Here is a 17,113-nt window from a genome sequence, read left to right on the forward strand (position 1 = left end):
GTCTGGCGTCTACTTGGAATATTAACGCCGGCCGCCTTCTTTCCAAGAAGCGGCAACTGGTTATATGTGCGCAGCGACCTCGAAGAAAATATGCGCCTCTGGTCGCGACTATGAACCACGTTCCAAAAGATCCGTAACCGAGGAAAGAGCCAGAGACTGGATCGAATTTCATCCGATACTGTTTCCCTTAAGAGATACAGAAGAGAAATGTTAGTATTTCTATATTTCCACAATCAATTGTCTGTGGAGCACTACTTAACTTTAATATGCTAAAAGTTATTTCTCACCTCTGTATCGCAGCTTTCTTTATATAATTTCGCAATGTTCTCATCGTGTATTTGCTTTCAGTCCGCACCCATCGTTCAATACTATTAATTTTGTACACATACGTATGCATGGTGACGTCGAATAGATATTATTCTATGGAGAAAGCACGTCACACACACTTTAAAGCGTGAAAGGAGTGCGTAAAAATAGTGGTTTTTTTCTGCAAGCTCGATGAACTGGACTGCTAAATAGGAGATCCTCAAGACAGAAAATACTCGTTTTTGGAGATCTTAGCACAAAAAATAATATCCATTATATTACAAAATGTCTGGTGGAGAAACAAGCTTCACCGGAAATGTTCTGAATGAAACGCAAAGCTTTGGGAAACACAGTGAAAACGAAAGAGTTACTAAATATCGAATTTAATACGCGTATTGTGAGGCAAATTACTTAATAGTGTTACTGATAACTATTCTTTATGCTACACAACTGATTCACGGGAACGCTGGAAAAATTGCCACCCAGTAAAGAAACTCAAAGAACAGAAGGAAAAAGTAAACGCTGAAGGCCTAACCCGTATGGCATGAAAAGCAAAGTTGTCTTCCATGTTACTTCTAGATCACAAGAACACGGAGCGTTAATCAGTGTTATTTAAACCAAAATTGTCACATCATCTATAACTTCGCATTTAAACAATGTCAGGGACTGGGTCGGAAGTCTTTAAGTTGTTACTTGATAGTCTCCAGTGACTACGTAACTATAATTAGGAAGTTTGTTTGCCCAGTGTAAGTATATGATGAGTTGAAAGCGAAACTGTCCTCGTTAATCACTCTCAATCAAATATTGCACCATATATCGACAGCTTACACATCTGGAAATATTGTAGCTAAATGCTACCGAAGCTTACCTAGCTTACTCTGCCATGGGGTCCAACATAAGGTAAGGTTAGGTAAGGTTAAGTTAGGGACATCACTCAAGAAAATTAGTGCGCGTGGATACACGGCGAAAAAACGCGCATTAACTTCAGAAACACACTTGAGATCGATTTTAGGAAACTAACATGCGCTATGAGTTGTGGGCTGTTGATGTGATAGGGTGGATGCTGTAACTTGCATTTAATTGGTTTTGCATATTCCAAGAAAGAGAATAATGCTTGACCTTCACTAGTCCTCGCACACATCTTCAACCACTCCAACGAGGTGAAGGTCGTACGTACTGCTTCCGCAAGCAGTCACGGACTTTCTGGACTGACCGATTCTGTCCTCTGGCTGACTAATCGATGTCCAGGGAAATTGTTTTCCCCCATATTGTCTGCCTAAGGAAAACTACATATATTTATCTACGTTCCTTGTTATTTAATACATTTTATTTTTTTCTGTATCATCAAGAAAGTTGTGAAAGAAACCATGGAGACAGTTGGAAAGGAAGGTCAAGTTAAGGGAAATTAAATAAAAACCTGAGGGTATAAGATTAACATCAACAAATTAAAATAAGAGTATCCATATAATCAAAGTAGACAATGCTGAAGTTGGTAAATAAGACACAAAAGTAGAGATGAATTTCATTATATGTGCGGCAAAGTTACTGACAATGGCCGAAGTCGAGAGTACATAAAAAGCAGACCGGCAATAACAAGAAAAGGATTTCTACTACAGAGGAATTTGTTAACATCGAGTATAGATATAAATGCTAGGAATTCTTTGTCTGAAGGTGTTTGTCTGAGTGCAGTCTTTTACATCAGTGCAAAGTGGGAGGGATAGGGTAACTGAGAGGGTGCTAAAATCAGACTGGGAAAAAAAGGGGAACGTTACGCACAACTTTACTGGAAAAAGGGATAGGTTGATAAGCCACATTCTGAAGTCCTGAAGCATCAAGGATTCGTCATTTTGGTAATGGAAGTAAGTGTGTATGTGGGGGGGGATAACAACTGTATGTGGAAATTTTGGCTTGGCCACAGTAAGCAGTTATAACTGGATCTGGGTTTTAATAGTTATGTAGAGCTGAAGAGGGTTAAGAAGGTTAGAGTAGCGTGGAGATCTACCTTAAACCACTCTTCGGGTTGAAGACGACGACAATGACCATAGGAAGAAGAACAGGAAGCATAAAATAATACACCTTCCCTTCACCAAGAATATTGGAAAAAGTTTTCTCGTACAGTTTCACGAGATCGTCAACAGTGGAGTTGTATTCTTTAATTACGTAACCGGTGACGTAAACTATCTGCCTCTCCCTACCAGCTATAATATTCTCTTTCCACTTTCTGCCTTATGTCGTGTCGCTGGAAAGCAGTGCGTAAAATGTAATGCAATCATGCGATGAAGGATAACACCGCTGAATACGAAACTTTCTGATTGATTAAAACTGTGCACCATACCTGGATTCAAACCCGGAATAGTACCTTTCGCAGGAAATGCTCTTACTTATTACTCAGTTGGTAAGAGCATTGCTCTTGAATGACAACGTTTCGGGTTCAAGTTCCGATCTAGCACACAGGTCTAATCTGCCAGAAAGTTCTAAAACAGTTTACATCCTGCTACAGAGTGAAAAGTTCATATGAAACCGCCGTATCTTGTGAACTATTACTTTTTCACGTGTACTGCAGTTACCAGTGTCAAACATGCTACATACTTAAAAACTTCAAATAAGAGGAAAGACTATGTAGCATAATTTATGTACTAAATACGAGAATATCGAACAAAAAACCAATATTGTCTGGTCTTTTTTCCCCGACAGTCATCATAAACTAAATTCTCCCCGTAGAGAGACATTTTGTTTCATGTCTCCTAACTTTTCGTACTCAGCCAAATTCATAAAGACGCAATCGTGATGTAACCGAAGTTTTGTAACTGCGGATTGCCGGTTGTAATTTGAAAAAAAAAAAAAAAAAAAACGATTCTTTCTAAGGAACCTTGTTACTATAACTTAGCTATTCGAGAGATCACTGATCCATATATGGCAACATTCGACGTTCACTTGAACGAATTAAGGTTTTTTAATACTCTGGAAACTTCGTTTGGGTGGTGCATGACTATAGTGTGTGCTGTCTATTAATTATATATATGAGCACTAATGAAAATACGATATTTCTTCATGGGAGAAGAGACTTGGCAATGGAAATGTCCATTGTTTTCAGTTAGCTATGTAGTTTCGTCTACTGTAGCCCAAGACTACAACAAATCGTAGTGATCGGGAATATTATCGCTTCACGGAATATATTTCTCTATGGTTACGACACCGTTATGACTGCACAATGAGCATTTGAGTACGGATTTTGATAGTAAGTAAAATGGCGGTTGACGTTGCATACAAATAATAAAATTATTTTTCTAATGATTAGGAGTTCCTTAAAAGTTAAAGAAATATCAGTTACGTTATTTTGATTTGTTTTAGATTTAATGTACCATTGACTGTTTCAACACTAATGACTACAGGTGGTGGTGGTGGTGGTGGTGGTTAGTGTTTAACGTCCCGTCGACAACGAGGTCATTAGAGACGGAGCGCAAGCTCGGGTTGGGGAAGGATTGGGAAGGAAATCGGCCGTGCCCTTTCAAAGGAACCATCCCGGAATTTGCCTGAAACGATTTAGGGAAATCACGGAAAACCTAAATCAGGATGGCTGGAGACGGGATTGAACCGTCGTCCTCCCGAATGCGAGTCCAGTGTGCTAACCACTGCGCCACCTCGATCGACTACAGGTGTGATAAGGAATGTTGCGACATGTAGGAAAATAATTTTGATTAGTAAGAGTGACGGGAAAAAATTCCATTTACTTCAGTAGTCGAGATAAAATATTCAACTGTCCGGACGAAGATGTGGAACAAAAATGTATAAAATTCATAAGTATTGTACTACACGCGTTCCACCAGCATGTACTGAGCAAGCTTGAGCGAGAAGGAGGGTGGGAGAGGGGGGGGGGGTTAAACGCAACGAAGTCAAATCCTCGTTGAAAAGCATAAGCTGAACGGAGCCAAAGTGAGCATAAGGACAGCAAAGACATAAGTGTTCACTGGAATCGTAAGAGTCTGCCAGCTGACCTGACGAAAAACACTAAACAGTTTGAGTCTTCCGTACAGTCAGCAAGGGGATCGAAATAAATTTCTCCAGGCGATGCGTGTCCGTACTAGCACCAAAACATAACATGACAGAGAAAACCTGAAATATAAGATGCGATCAAAAAGACCTCGTTTGAGGGCGCTGCTGCAGCATATAGGCAACGTAGAGCGACTCCGATGCGGGTATATAAGTATCGACATGTAGCTAAAGGTTCATGTGGCATTCTTGTATTTCCAACGTGCCTGTGCTAAATGCAGAAACTTGAACAATGGCGACGATATTATAAAATGCGTCCAGACAGGTCCAACGTGTCGTTATCCTTTTCCCGGCTGCCGAAGCACAATCATCTGCAGACGTACATCGGAGAATGTCTGTCGAAAACCACCGTTGTGGAATGGTGCGCCAAGCGGTGCCGCTGTTTCACGAAAACACACGTTCCCCATATCGTAAAATTCACAACGTTGAATTTACGCCAACTCAAGAGGGAGTCATTAGAGCACCCGCCCTGCAGTCCTGATCGCTTCCCATGCAATTACCACGCCTATGGTCCCATAGAAAAGGCCTTGAAGTGTCGACGATTCCTGTCGGACGAGCATATACAGCTGGCAGTTACGGACTTGAGATAATTGTCTCAGTACCTGATTGGCATACCGATCTTGGACTGTACGGACTTCGAACGGGACCTTTTTTTATATCACACTTTACACCAAATACGGTATGCAGAAATTGTTTCGCGGCCTAAAATGGTAATAAGTTCCTGAATTCAATCACTGCAAAAACGATGAAACGGCAGATATTGAGAAACTATCGCGGAACAGAAAATCAACTAAATCTGCTCAACATTACCAAGGCAACTGGATGGAACGAGAGGCTTGTGATTTTCTACAGGCATTATGTGAAAGACCTTGTTCCTACTAGTAATGCTTTACCATAGGTCGCTGGAACAACGAAGGCTAGCTAGCGACTGGAAAAAAGTGCCACTCATTCCCTTTTTCAGGATGGATCGCGGGACAGATGCAGATAAGGCTGTAACGCTAATGTTAATCTTTTGTAGAATTATAGAATATGTACTACACTCATGCATTATGCACACTAGACCAGAGACTGATGTCGTGTTCTGTAACTTCAGGAAGACATCTGATACTTTGCAGTTGTCATTTAGTGAGAAATTTGTTGGCTTACCGCTGAGTGTCTTAGTATCCGATGCTGTTGCCTATAGAGAGACTGAAACACTAAAAGACACTAGCGAAATCAACGATGACCTGCAGAGGCTCATGGAGTACTGTAGAGACGGGAAGTTGACCACGAACCCAAATAAATTTAACGTATCGTGTGTAATTACGTGAAGAGACCCATTACTGTTTGATACTGGTGATAAATCACCGGAAACAGTAACATCTTCAAAGTGGAATGATCACATATTCTATAAAAAAAATTGAATGAGAAACAAATACCAGGCTGAGATTCATAGAAAGAATCCTTATAAATGTGATCCGACCACAAAAGAAGCATTTTATAAAACACAAGTAAGATCGATTCTTGATTACTGTTCATTAGTCTGGGACCGTTTTCAGGTTGGACTGATGAAAGAGATTGGGAAGATCCAACGAAGAGCATATGCCTTTGGATATGGGACGGTTTAGTAAGCGCGAGAGTGTTTGATGCTAAACAACGTCAGGTGGTAGACGCTATGCCAGAAACGTTGTATATCCTGTCGAAATTCGTTGAGTTCACGTTCCAAGTATACTTGGACAACATAGTAATTTGTGCTACACGAGTCTCACGAAATGACCGCGGGAAGAAAATCAGAGAAATTAGAGCCCCTACGGAGTTTTTTCTGCAGTCGTTCTTCTCCACGAACATTCATGAATGAAAGAGAAAAGGGGAGAAATAATATTGGCACCATAAGCACACACCGCAAAGAAAAGGTAGGTAGGCTGCGGTATATAGATATAGGTGCAGATATAGACCGGATGCCACCCGTAATTTGATTCTCTTCTGTGTGCAATAGAGTGATCTAGTAATGAATTGTGAACATCACTTTTGTCCCCAGGCATTTTAATTATGAATTTCACTGTAAATTTCAGGCTATGTTCAATTACTTACGAAAATTATGTGAAAGTAGATATACTTGGCTTTTCAACACCATACTATATCAGATGTAGTCTACCTATGGTTGATCAAACGAGAGAGACGAGCGCGTCGTCAAAGACTTGAAGGCCCAAGGGATGTCGAACGGCCGTTGTGTTATTCACAGCGTTGCGGATGCCGTATGGAGAGGCATGTACCTAACACGCCGCCCTCCCGGCCGTTTTGCCGACGTTACAGACCGTGGAGCGTCTATTCCTCTTTCATGTAGCTCCTCAGTTGCCATCAGAAGCCGAGTGCACACGTAACAGACCTCCCACCAAGAAAAAATCGTTGCAGTATCAGGAATCGAACCCGGTTCCTCCGCATGGCAGCCATCTTACGCTTACTAATCAGGTACGTAGGCGAACGTTGGTTGAACATTCTTTGAAAAACTGGAACTATGAGGAATATACAAGGTAGTATAATTCGTTAGTAGGTTTTAGTGACAGATTGAGAGAGGTCTAAAACATGTTAAGAGTATCAGTTTACAGAACAAATATTAGAAAAACAAGACAGGTGGCAAATTTTGGGACAAAATCCAAACTGCTCAGAACACGTTCCTTAATATCAGCAAAATACATGTTGCGTACAACAATGAAGTCCTAATAGCTCTTTGGTATATTCTATTCAGTCTATCGCACACTTAATATTTGTCCTTGCGTAAGAGTCGTAAAGTAAATACTGTACGTGCAGACTGAGTTGACAGTCGGCGCCGTGGCTGATGAGAGCTATCATAAATGGGAAATGCGTTTGTGGTCGCTCCTATCAGCCATCGTGTAAGTTCTCAAGAATGCGAGTGCGGATTATCCGACTTGCGGATGATTCGTACGTAGTTTGGCGAGTTTTGAAAGATAAAAAACGAATGTTGATATTATCTCAGTTGTTTAGGATACATGTTCATAACTGTGAAAAAGTAGATGACGAAAACATCTGCGAATGGCTATATCTCATGTCTACAGAACCGGGATTTGAGAAGGTAAGTGACGTGAATATACATGGTGTCTCTGAGAGGAATGGTCGGTAATCAGTATTCAGGAATATGACAGGAATGATTATCTGAAGAAAGATAATACTTCCTCCTGTGACACCCAGTACTGAGCAAAGTTCAGAGAGCGAAGAGGCGGCCGTCGCGCACGCCGATGCAATGAAATTCGTTGGTACATTATTACAGTGTGCAGATCCATATTCGTTTTCCTGCATCGACGTTTCGACTGTGCGGATAGCGAGGAAAAATTGAATGAAATTTTTCAGATAGTGAAGTAAATGATACGAAATACAATTTGTTCTAGGTGTAATTCTGTAAGTAATATGACAGTTTCCCGTCTGTAATGAGTAAGTGATATCATGCGTTTTCGGATCTGACACGTAGCATGTTTCGTAAATACAACGTACATATTTCGGTAAAAATCATATGTATTTCTATTATTCGTGTTGTCTGGCTATCTGCGCAGTCTTTAGTCATCTGTAACTCGGATAATCTGGAGTTTGTTGTAAAAGCAACCCTTCGAATGTGAAGTCATTCGGCTTACCTACATAAAAAATAAAACGCGCACCATGTATGGAGCAGTATTATGAAGTGCCACAAACTTGGTCAATGTAATGCTGTTCGTCGAAAGTCGATACCTTCGGTTACACACAATTTTATGTTCCTCCGTTTGAAAAATGAGCTGCGACAGAATGTAAGTATTTTTTTAAAATTTTACTCCCGTCTGACTGTTGGTTTAACTGAGATAAACACGTTCGGACGGTGCGTTGCTCACCTTTTTCAATGCTCTCCACTGTCATAGCACTGAAGCCACTATTGAGCTCCACACTGTAATCCGTGTTGGTAATACGACGACTAATGAGAGATGAGTTGCCCTATTCCCTTCTGTCGCGTGACACTCTGTGCTTGCCCACGACCTTGCTCTTGTCGGTATTGTATTACCGAGAATTCGCTGTTTCGACTTATCGTCCACGAGCAACGACGTAAATACTGTTGCAGGGAATATGGCGCTGCAGCTTTCGTAATCTTTAACTCGTAGAATCTTCATCTCAACCGAAAAAAATGTTGACTCCGTCAACAAAAAGGTGAAGAAACACATCATGCTGCCACTAGAGAGGAAAAATCATTCGGAAGCGATATAGGTGCATGCAGTCTCAAACGCTGTGTTCGCTGTGGAACAGCGCCGCGCATATTCTTTGAAGGGTGAAGAAATCAATTCGTTTTATTGGACGGTCACCGAAGGAAAGAGGCCTGAGGACGTGAAGTGAATTACTTTTGCCTTTAAGAACGGGGAAAACACTGGTGTAAAAGTTGGGTCCAGGGGGCGAGGGTGCGCCCGCTGAGTCAGTCCGGGGCGGGACGGCGAAGCCCGCCACCCCACGGGCCGGTCTCGGCTTTCAGCCGTGGCGTCGCCGGGCGTCGCGCCGACCCCGAGCCGGCCGCCTCGCCGCCTGCGCCTCAGCCCGATCGAGTTTCTCGGCGCACGATCTGGGTCAGGCGACCCTTGACGCCGGCCGGCAACGACGTCACCTCGGGTGCCCTTCCTGCTAATCCGAATGAACACGGTAAACCGTATACCTCGGGTCAGCGAGAGCGCTATTTTCAGTGTGTGAGGTGATGGGACCGCATTTATTCCTCCTATAGACGAGTACGAAAAAGAAACGCAATAAATTAATCTGGAGATGTAATAAATGTGTTCAGGAACCTCACCAAATGTTATGTTGGCATTGTTTACGGCATTAAGCTGTGAGCCATTGACGTAACCAGCCACACAGTTGGTCGTATATTCTTTCACGTCGGTTGTTTGCACTACTTCGTGTGGCGTACGACTCCCGGCAATGTATACAAACAACAGGTCCCCCGTTTTGCTCATGTTTGGGGTTACTATAGTGTACATTTAAAAAGAAAAAGTCATTCTCTAGTAAGATACTCTTCTCAAGAGTTAGAGAGAAATCGAGGTAAGTGTTACGAGCCTGTTGAATAACGTATCAGAGAACTAGTCGCCGATTGGCGGCGTCAGTGCAACCTAATAAGACAGCGAACTAGAAGTCTGGCATTACGGTCATCGGCATGAATCATTTTCTTTCTTTTTAGGGTTCTATATCCCAATCGGTAAGAAAGGGCCGACAGCTGTGGCCGAGCGGTTCTAGGTGCTACCGCGCTGCTGCTACGATCACAGGTTCAAATCCTGCCTCGGACATGAATGTGTGTGATGTCCTTAGGTTAGTTAGGTTTAAGTAGTTCTAAGTCTACAGGGCTGATGATCGCAGATGTTAAGTCCCATGGTGCTTGGAGCCATGTGTGGTAAGAAAAGAACCTTCATAGGATCACTTCGTTGTCAGACTGTTAAAAACTCTTTTTCTCGGGAATTTGTAGTATAGTACGATCCCTTGGCAGAGTGTAAACATTAAGCTTCTAAGTCAATGCAATCAAAAAACATGATGATTTGTGTCATATTTGGGTTCTCGCAAACGAACTCTTCAAAACCTATAGGTTACTTCACGTTGACCCAGAATCATGAAATTTGGCAAGAAGCACGATTTTACAGTATAATTAAACGAAATAATCTGAAAATTGTTAATTTGTAATTATATCACACGGAAAAAAATATTTCTCTTGTCATTAATTATTCGACAGTCTGGCTGTCCGTCTGTTAACTATCGATATCGGTAATCGGCAAAAACCCTAGACATTCTCGGTTCCTGGGATGAATGAATTCAGAGCGCGAGTTCTACTTTCTCGTGGCTTATTTTTTCTAATCACCAATCAAACATATTTTCCTTATAACATAATAATAATAATAACTGCAACAATAATAATGCATTTGTGGATAATTAAGAAACAAAACTTTACGAAATAAGTCACACGCATATGACTTCACCATGATATGCGTACGAAAGTATTGATAAATGTTCATTTACATGCCTGACAAAAAGATTTAAAGCGCCCGCACCGGGAGGGGGAAAGAAACTAAACTGTTTCAGAGGATATGTCAAGTTATTTCAGTGATTACAGTATTGAGTGAGATTCACAGAAGACTTCACAGTGCGAGTCCCACTTTTCAGTATGATACTGCGTCCCATCTGTCCTGGCTGCATGCAGTGATTGGCTTGAGGAGGGTGTCATAAAGCCGTTCTATCCGCTCCCGAGCCTAGCTGGCCCAGACCTGTTGTAATTGGTCCTCGATATACTGGTAGTGGGACAGGGCTGATGTCCAAGCTGCGCCCACACATGTTCAACGCGGATAGATCTGGTGACCTCGCTGGCCAACTCAACACCACACAGATATTTTATAGGTACACGCACTTTGTGTGGTCGAGCATTGCCCTGTAGAAGCATGTTACCACGATTCTGCAGCAGGAGAAGTAACACAAGAGAACGCAGGAAATACGTGAGACCACTATCGGCGGTAACCTCACGTCATACACGATGGCCTCCAGTACCACGAAGCCAGGAGTAACGCGGCTGTGCCTCTCCGAAACACTCCAAGAATGGGACATCTCATGTCACCGTCACAACTCGCTGACGATGCTCCTCCAGGGTAGTGCAAAGCTGCGATTCATCGCTGAACACAGTGCGATGCCATCCATCAGCAGTCCGTGTTTTCCGGTCACGGTATCCCTTCAAACGCAGCGATTTGTGCTGCGGTCTAACTGCAGCCAATGCATGGGACGATAATGTCCTGATCTGGCTGCTGTCTGTCTGTGACCAATGGTGCGGGATGACACAAAATGTTGCATGGTCTCCATTAGTTGTTCTCGGATGACAGGAGCGGACATGAAGAGTATACCATTTGCTTTCTGCACAGTACGGCGTCTCTCGGTTTTTCTGATCATAGGTTGTAGGTCGGAATCTTGATGAGTATGCCTGCCCTCACTTTCTCATGCAGTCCAACATCGAGCTATTGTCATATCTGAATGTTCCACAAATCTCGATATCACACTATTCGTCCAGAGGCCAAATGGAGGCCCACAATGAGGCCCTTTTCAGACTGTCACGAGCTGATAACACTGTCTCATAGGAGTACGCGGGATCTCCGTGTCCTTCACCGTAATAACTCAGCGTTGGACGCTGTGCACGTTCCTCATACACCCTAGCAGGCTTGGTGACAACACTAGTGACGAACAATACTAACACATTTTGGTGGCCGTTCTTCCTGCCACTGAGAACTGCAGATCTATTCATTTACATACTCGCCGATAGTTTGTACGTGTACAAAGTAATGTTGACATCCGACCAAGTCTTCTTGGTACTTTTGTCGCGCATTGTAATAATATTCCATATTATACCCCGATTACACATTGCCACGAATGTACAACACTCATCATCAGCATCATCATCATCATCGTCATCCTACCTCACCAAAGAAAGAATACTCGTTGTGGCGAGACAAGTATTTCGTAAAACATTTTTAAAAAATCACATTTCTCGGACTTCTAGTCTGACGGCTTACCCGTAGTGCTAACGCCGTTGCTAGGCACCTTTCGTGGTTGTAAGCTGTTCGTGACATGCACGTCCAACTTTGATTTCTCTAAAACGCTTTTTCACAGCTCGCGGTCTAGTGGCTAGCGTTGTTGCCTCTGGATCACGGAGTCCCGGGTTCGATTCCCGGCCAGGTTGGGGATTTTATCTGCCCGGGGACTGGGTTTTTGTGTTGTCCCCATCATTTCATCATCATAATCATCTTTGGGAACGTGGCTAAAATTGGACTGTGATTGGGACATTGTACGAGAGCTGATGACCGAGCAGTTGATCGCCCACAAACGAAACATCGTCATCGTCATCTCTAAAACGCTTGAAAAATGCACCGCACTAGAACAGTAGTCGTTACACCTTATTATCTAGTAGAGTCGTTCGAAAAATGAGCAAACTCCGTGACCCACTGAGTGTATAGATCTATACTGTATAAAAGTGACTGTCGTTGCTACTCCACGGTGAAAGCAAAACAGTACAAAACAGAAGAGCTCTTCCACAAGTATTACTGTGAATAATCGAAATACTTTAAGCTATCTTGTATGAAACGAAGCTGCGATTTTATAGAAACAAATCCGAATACATTCTGCTACGTGGCAAAACGAAACCATTGCATCTTCTGTTATCTAACATCATTTAGATCCTCAAATGAAGTTCACATGCATGTGTGTATAAAATGGTATTACCTTATTTCATTGCTGCTGCTGCTGCTGCTGGTTCTTCTTCTTGTTACATACATACGAAGTCATATTTAGATAATTTTCAGTACGTGTGGTCTGGCTACAATTTGTACGTACCGTATCATCTTCCTGCTTCGTCCCTTCATAAGTTTGAAACGCTAGTTAAAATTATTAGTTATTCTTATGCAATTCAAACACAGCCAAATCACTGTTTTTCGTAAACTGTGGTAAACAACAAAAACTTATCTTCTGCAGTACATACAGAATACGATATGGACTCAGAATAGTTTTTGATGACGACGAACATGATGGTCGAATACACTTCCTCTGCTTTCAACCTCTATTTCAAGCTACTAACGTTCTCCGACGCGTGCGATTGGTCACCTCAGTGAATTTCTGGCACTTACCAGGCAGCGTATTTCTCACTATACCAAATTAACAATTCTTTGAAATCACGTACCGTACACTGAGTTTTCCTGTACGCGTGTTACAGCAGCCTTACTTTGCTGAGTGGGTCTGAAACGGCAATACACGGACTTTTCCTTGGCTTGAGTCTTATCGACGCGACTCTTGAGGTTCCTACAGCAAATACGGTGCTAATAAAGACAGGGAAAGAAATCTAATCTTCAGATAGCGCTGTTAACGAATAATACTTGCACAGCTGCCGTTAATTACCTTGTATGCGCCATGTCGCAGCAACTTGTTGACACCAAGCGTCTTACAGCAACTCAGGTACTACAGAAGGTTGAAGCACACCAACATACCGATTCAGCATAACAAAAGTGATAACTTCTTTTTTTTATTTTCGTACAACATACTATCATCGTGTAGCTATTCAAACGAACATTTGGGGTGTGCTTTAGGATTGTAATTGATCTAGCAACGATGGTGTTGGTTGATTACCTATGACACAACAATGGGAATTCACGCAGAAGATGTAACACGGTCCCTTCTTTCAGTCACAGTACGAACGCTGAAATGGCAGATATCGAAATAACCAATCGCAGGATGGAAAGTAGCTTCAATCGCTTAGTAGTGGAAAGGCTATAGGAAAATACAAGATACTTATAACATTGCACAAAGATCATGCGAAAAAACTTTCTCCCCTTCTTGCAGCAGCTTATCGTAGACCGTTGGTGCAACGAAAGGTACCTAGCGACTGGAAAAAAGCACAGGTCATAGGACAGATGCACATAATTATAGGCCCATATCGATGATATCAAACTGTTGTAGAATTATGGAGCATGTCTTATGCCCAAGAATTAAGAGCTTTTACAGAACGAAAATCTCCAAAAAAATCAACATAGATTCAGCAGACAGAGATCTTGAGAACTGCAACTCGCACTGTTCCTCCGTGAGATCCATAGCGTTGTAGACAATAGCGGTCAGGTTGATGCCACGTTCCTTGACTCCAGGAAGGCACGTGACACCGTCCTACAATGTCACTCCGTGAAAAAAAATATGAACATACCGAGTATTGGACTGGTTTTTGCGACCAGATACAGATCTTTCTACCATATATAAGCCAACATGTCATTCTTAACGGAATAAAATCGACAGAAATAAGCGCGGCCCCTCCCGCCGGAGGTTCGAGTCCTCCCTCGGGCGTGGGTGTGTGTGTTGTTCTTAGCATGTTAGTTTAAGTAGTGTGTAAGTCTAGGGACCGATGACCTAAGCAGTTTGGTCTCTTAGAAACTCACACACATTTTAACATTTTTTGACAGACGTAAATATAATTTCCGGAGTACCACAAGAGGTGTGATAGGACTGTTACTGTGTACAACGTAGGGGGCGTCGGAATCTCTCTCAGCCGGTCGCAACGCCAGAAGACTGTATCGATTTGCAGAATAACCTGCAGAGGATTGAAGAATGGTGCAGGCTCTGGCAGTTGACCCTGAACGTAAATAAATGTAACATATTGCCCACACATAGGAAAAGAAATACACTGCTGCACAACTACACTAATGATAAAAAATTGCTGGAAAAAGTGGAATAACCACATAAAGCAGTAGTAGGAGCAGCAGATGAAAATGTAGATTCATTAGATGAATCTTAAGGAAATGTAACTCATCCACGAAGGACGTGGTTTGCTGGGCGCTTGTTCGACAGATTTTGACTGCTTTTAATCATCTGGGATCCTTACCGGGTAGGACTGATAGGGGACAGGCAAACAGAGAGAGAGAGGGAAAGAGAGATCCAACTAAGAGCGACGTGTTTCGTCACTTGTTCATTCAGTTGGCGCGAGAGTGTTACAAAGATGCTCAATAAACTCCAGTGGCAGACGTTGCTAGGAGACATTGTCCATCACGGAGAGATGTTTACTATTGAATTTTCGAGATAGCGGGGAACAGTTGGACAACATACACTTGCATTTCGTATACGTTTCGCGAAATGACCACACCAGAAAATTCGAAAAATTAGAGCTGACACAGAGGCTTACCAACAATCATTCTTCCTGCGCGCCTTTCGCGAGTGGAGCAGGAAAGATGGAATCAGTTAAATTCACCAGAAGTACTCTCCGCCGAGCATCGTTAGGTGGTTTACGAAGTGTGATGTAGATGTAGACATTCATTTCGTGTTCAGAACTTCATCGTGCTATATATTTGTTAGCAGAATGCAAACTGAAGCATAGAACGGTTATCTAGTAGTCCTTGCATGAGCCACATTTCTTATGGGTGAGTTCTTACATAGACATGCAGCATTCGACAGACACACTTTCGGGAGCTCCGGGATAGAGCCAATAGCTTAAGAGTTGAATGTCACGTGTTCTACGGCGTTTCAGACGCCCACTTGTTCCCTTTACAGTGTCAACCCATTCGATTTCTAACCGTTGGATATGTCTAATTGACCGGAAAAACTTTAGAACATTTTCTTGCAATTTTAGAATTATTATTTATTTTTTTAGTAAAAGGTTTACATGGCAACAACCATCATGTTTCATTTTACTACTCTATGATTACTATGTGCAAAATTGTTGCAGCTCTAATCACTCTGGGTTCCAGTGATACGTAGGAACGCGGAAGGAAATAACACCCCTACGACTTATCTTAGAAAATAGGTTGAAGAAAGTACAATCAACAATTAAAGTATTTGTAAATTTAGTAGCGAAACGTTAACTACAGCTTATACGGAACCAGAATTCAATCCTACGAAACGAAAGACATGAAACGGAAACATCACTTGACTAGGGAGCTGTGAGACAGGGCCTTAGAATAACTCCCATTTTATTGAATTTGTACTAAGGGAAAGCATGGAGAAACTAGGAAAGATTATCACATTACGTGGTTGCTGATAATGTTGAGAGAGCAGTTGAACTAAATAGATGTCTTAACAAGAGATTAAGAGATGAACATCAACAAAATTAAAACAAGGGTAATGGAGTATAGTAAGATTGAAGTCAACAGATGTAAGAGGAAAATATGTTAAGCGATAAGACGCTAAAAGTCACATTATTTGGGCAGTAAAATATTTGGCGTTGGAAGCAGAGAGGATATAAAATGCAAATTGCTAATAGGAAGAAAGGCTCCCATGAAAGAGACAACGTTACAATGTTGGGCTCCATAAGGTTCCCTTTCTGTGCAGCGTCCGTGGGATATAAAGTTATGAAGAATGTAGCAACCAGTCGCGGAAACATTAACTTCATGATAGAAAACTGCCAAGGACAGTACTTCTACCTACGGCATGTATCGGTTAGAAAAATGTACCGAAGATTACTGGTATCAGTCGAAATCGATTTGCAACAAGATAAATTATGTTTTCGCGACTGGTTGCTACATTCTTCATATTTTTAGACACAATCATCTTACATGAATGTGGTACTATTGCATTTTGAAAGAATTTATCTGGAGTGTGTTTTTATATGGAAGTTAAACGTGAACGATAAACAGTATAGACAATAGACGTTTTTGAAATCTGGTGCTGAAGAATAACGCTGAACATTAAAGCGATAGGTTTGGTAATTAATGAAGGCATGTTCAATAGAATAGGGGAGGAAAGACACTTATTATAGATCCTGAATAAAAAGGGATAAGTTGATGGGTCACGTACTGGTGCAGAAAGCAATAATTAAATTTGTAACAGAGGTAAATGTGGTGGGTAGGCAGTGGGTGTTTTGTATAGTAAGACGAACACGAATTCCCCTCCCCCTCCCTCCTCCTTGCTCTCATCACATATTAACCTCAATAAAGTAAAGATACAAATTAAAAGTCTTAAGGGCGACACTAAAAGTTTGAAAAGACAAGTATAAAAAGACCCAAAATAATTTCATGGGAGAGATAGAAAAGCCTTAAAGTATAGAAGAGGGTTTCGTTGGCTTCTATTGATACTTTAGAAGGCCATTGAAGAGTAACAATAAAGATCATGACAATGTAATACCTTCGTTATTTCGTAAGGACAAGCTGAATAGCGTCGGTTAAAACTGAGCAGGCAAAATTGCCTGTACTACGAGTATTGTCCGTGAGAACGAGTGCGTTATTTCTGTCCGCGTGAAACATGATTCGCTATCTTTTTTTCTCCAACAGCGTTC

General features: G+C 41.9%; 1 protein-coding gene across 1 annotated transcript in view; it reads left to right on the forward strand.

Moving 5' to 3' along the window:
• The window catches only part of LOC124803355 (protein decapentaplegic-like), a 138,964-nt gene that overhangs the window by 103,297 nt on the left and 18,554 nt on the right, over positions 1 to 17,113 (forward strand). Inside the window, exon 2 of the mRNA XM_047264541.1 lies at positions 8,722 to 8,927. Coding sequence (XP_047120497.1) covers positions 8,722 to 8,927 — 206 coding nt within the window. The remainder of the gene's footprint in view (positions 1 to 8,721; positions 8,928 to 17,113) is intronic.

The sequence above is a fragment of the Schistocerca piceifrons genome, chromosome 6 (genome assembly GCF_021461385.2).
Source record: "Schistocerca piceifrons isolate TAMUIC-IGC-003096 chromosome 6, iqSchPice1.1, whole genome shotgun sequence".
Lineage (NCBI taxonomy): Eukaryota > Metazoa > Arthropoda > Insecta > Orthoptera > Acrididae > Schistocerca > Schistocerca piceifrons.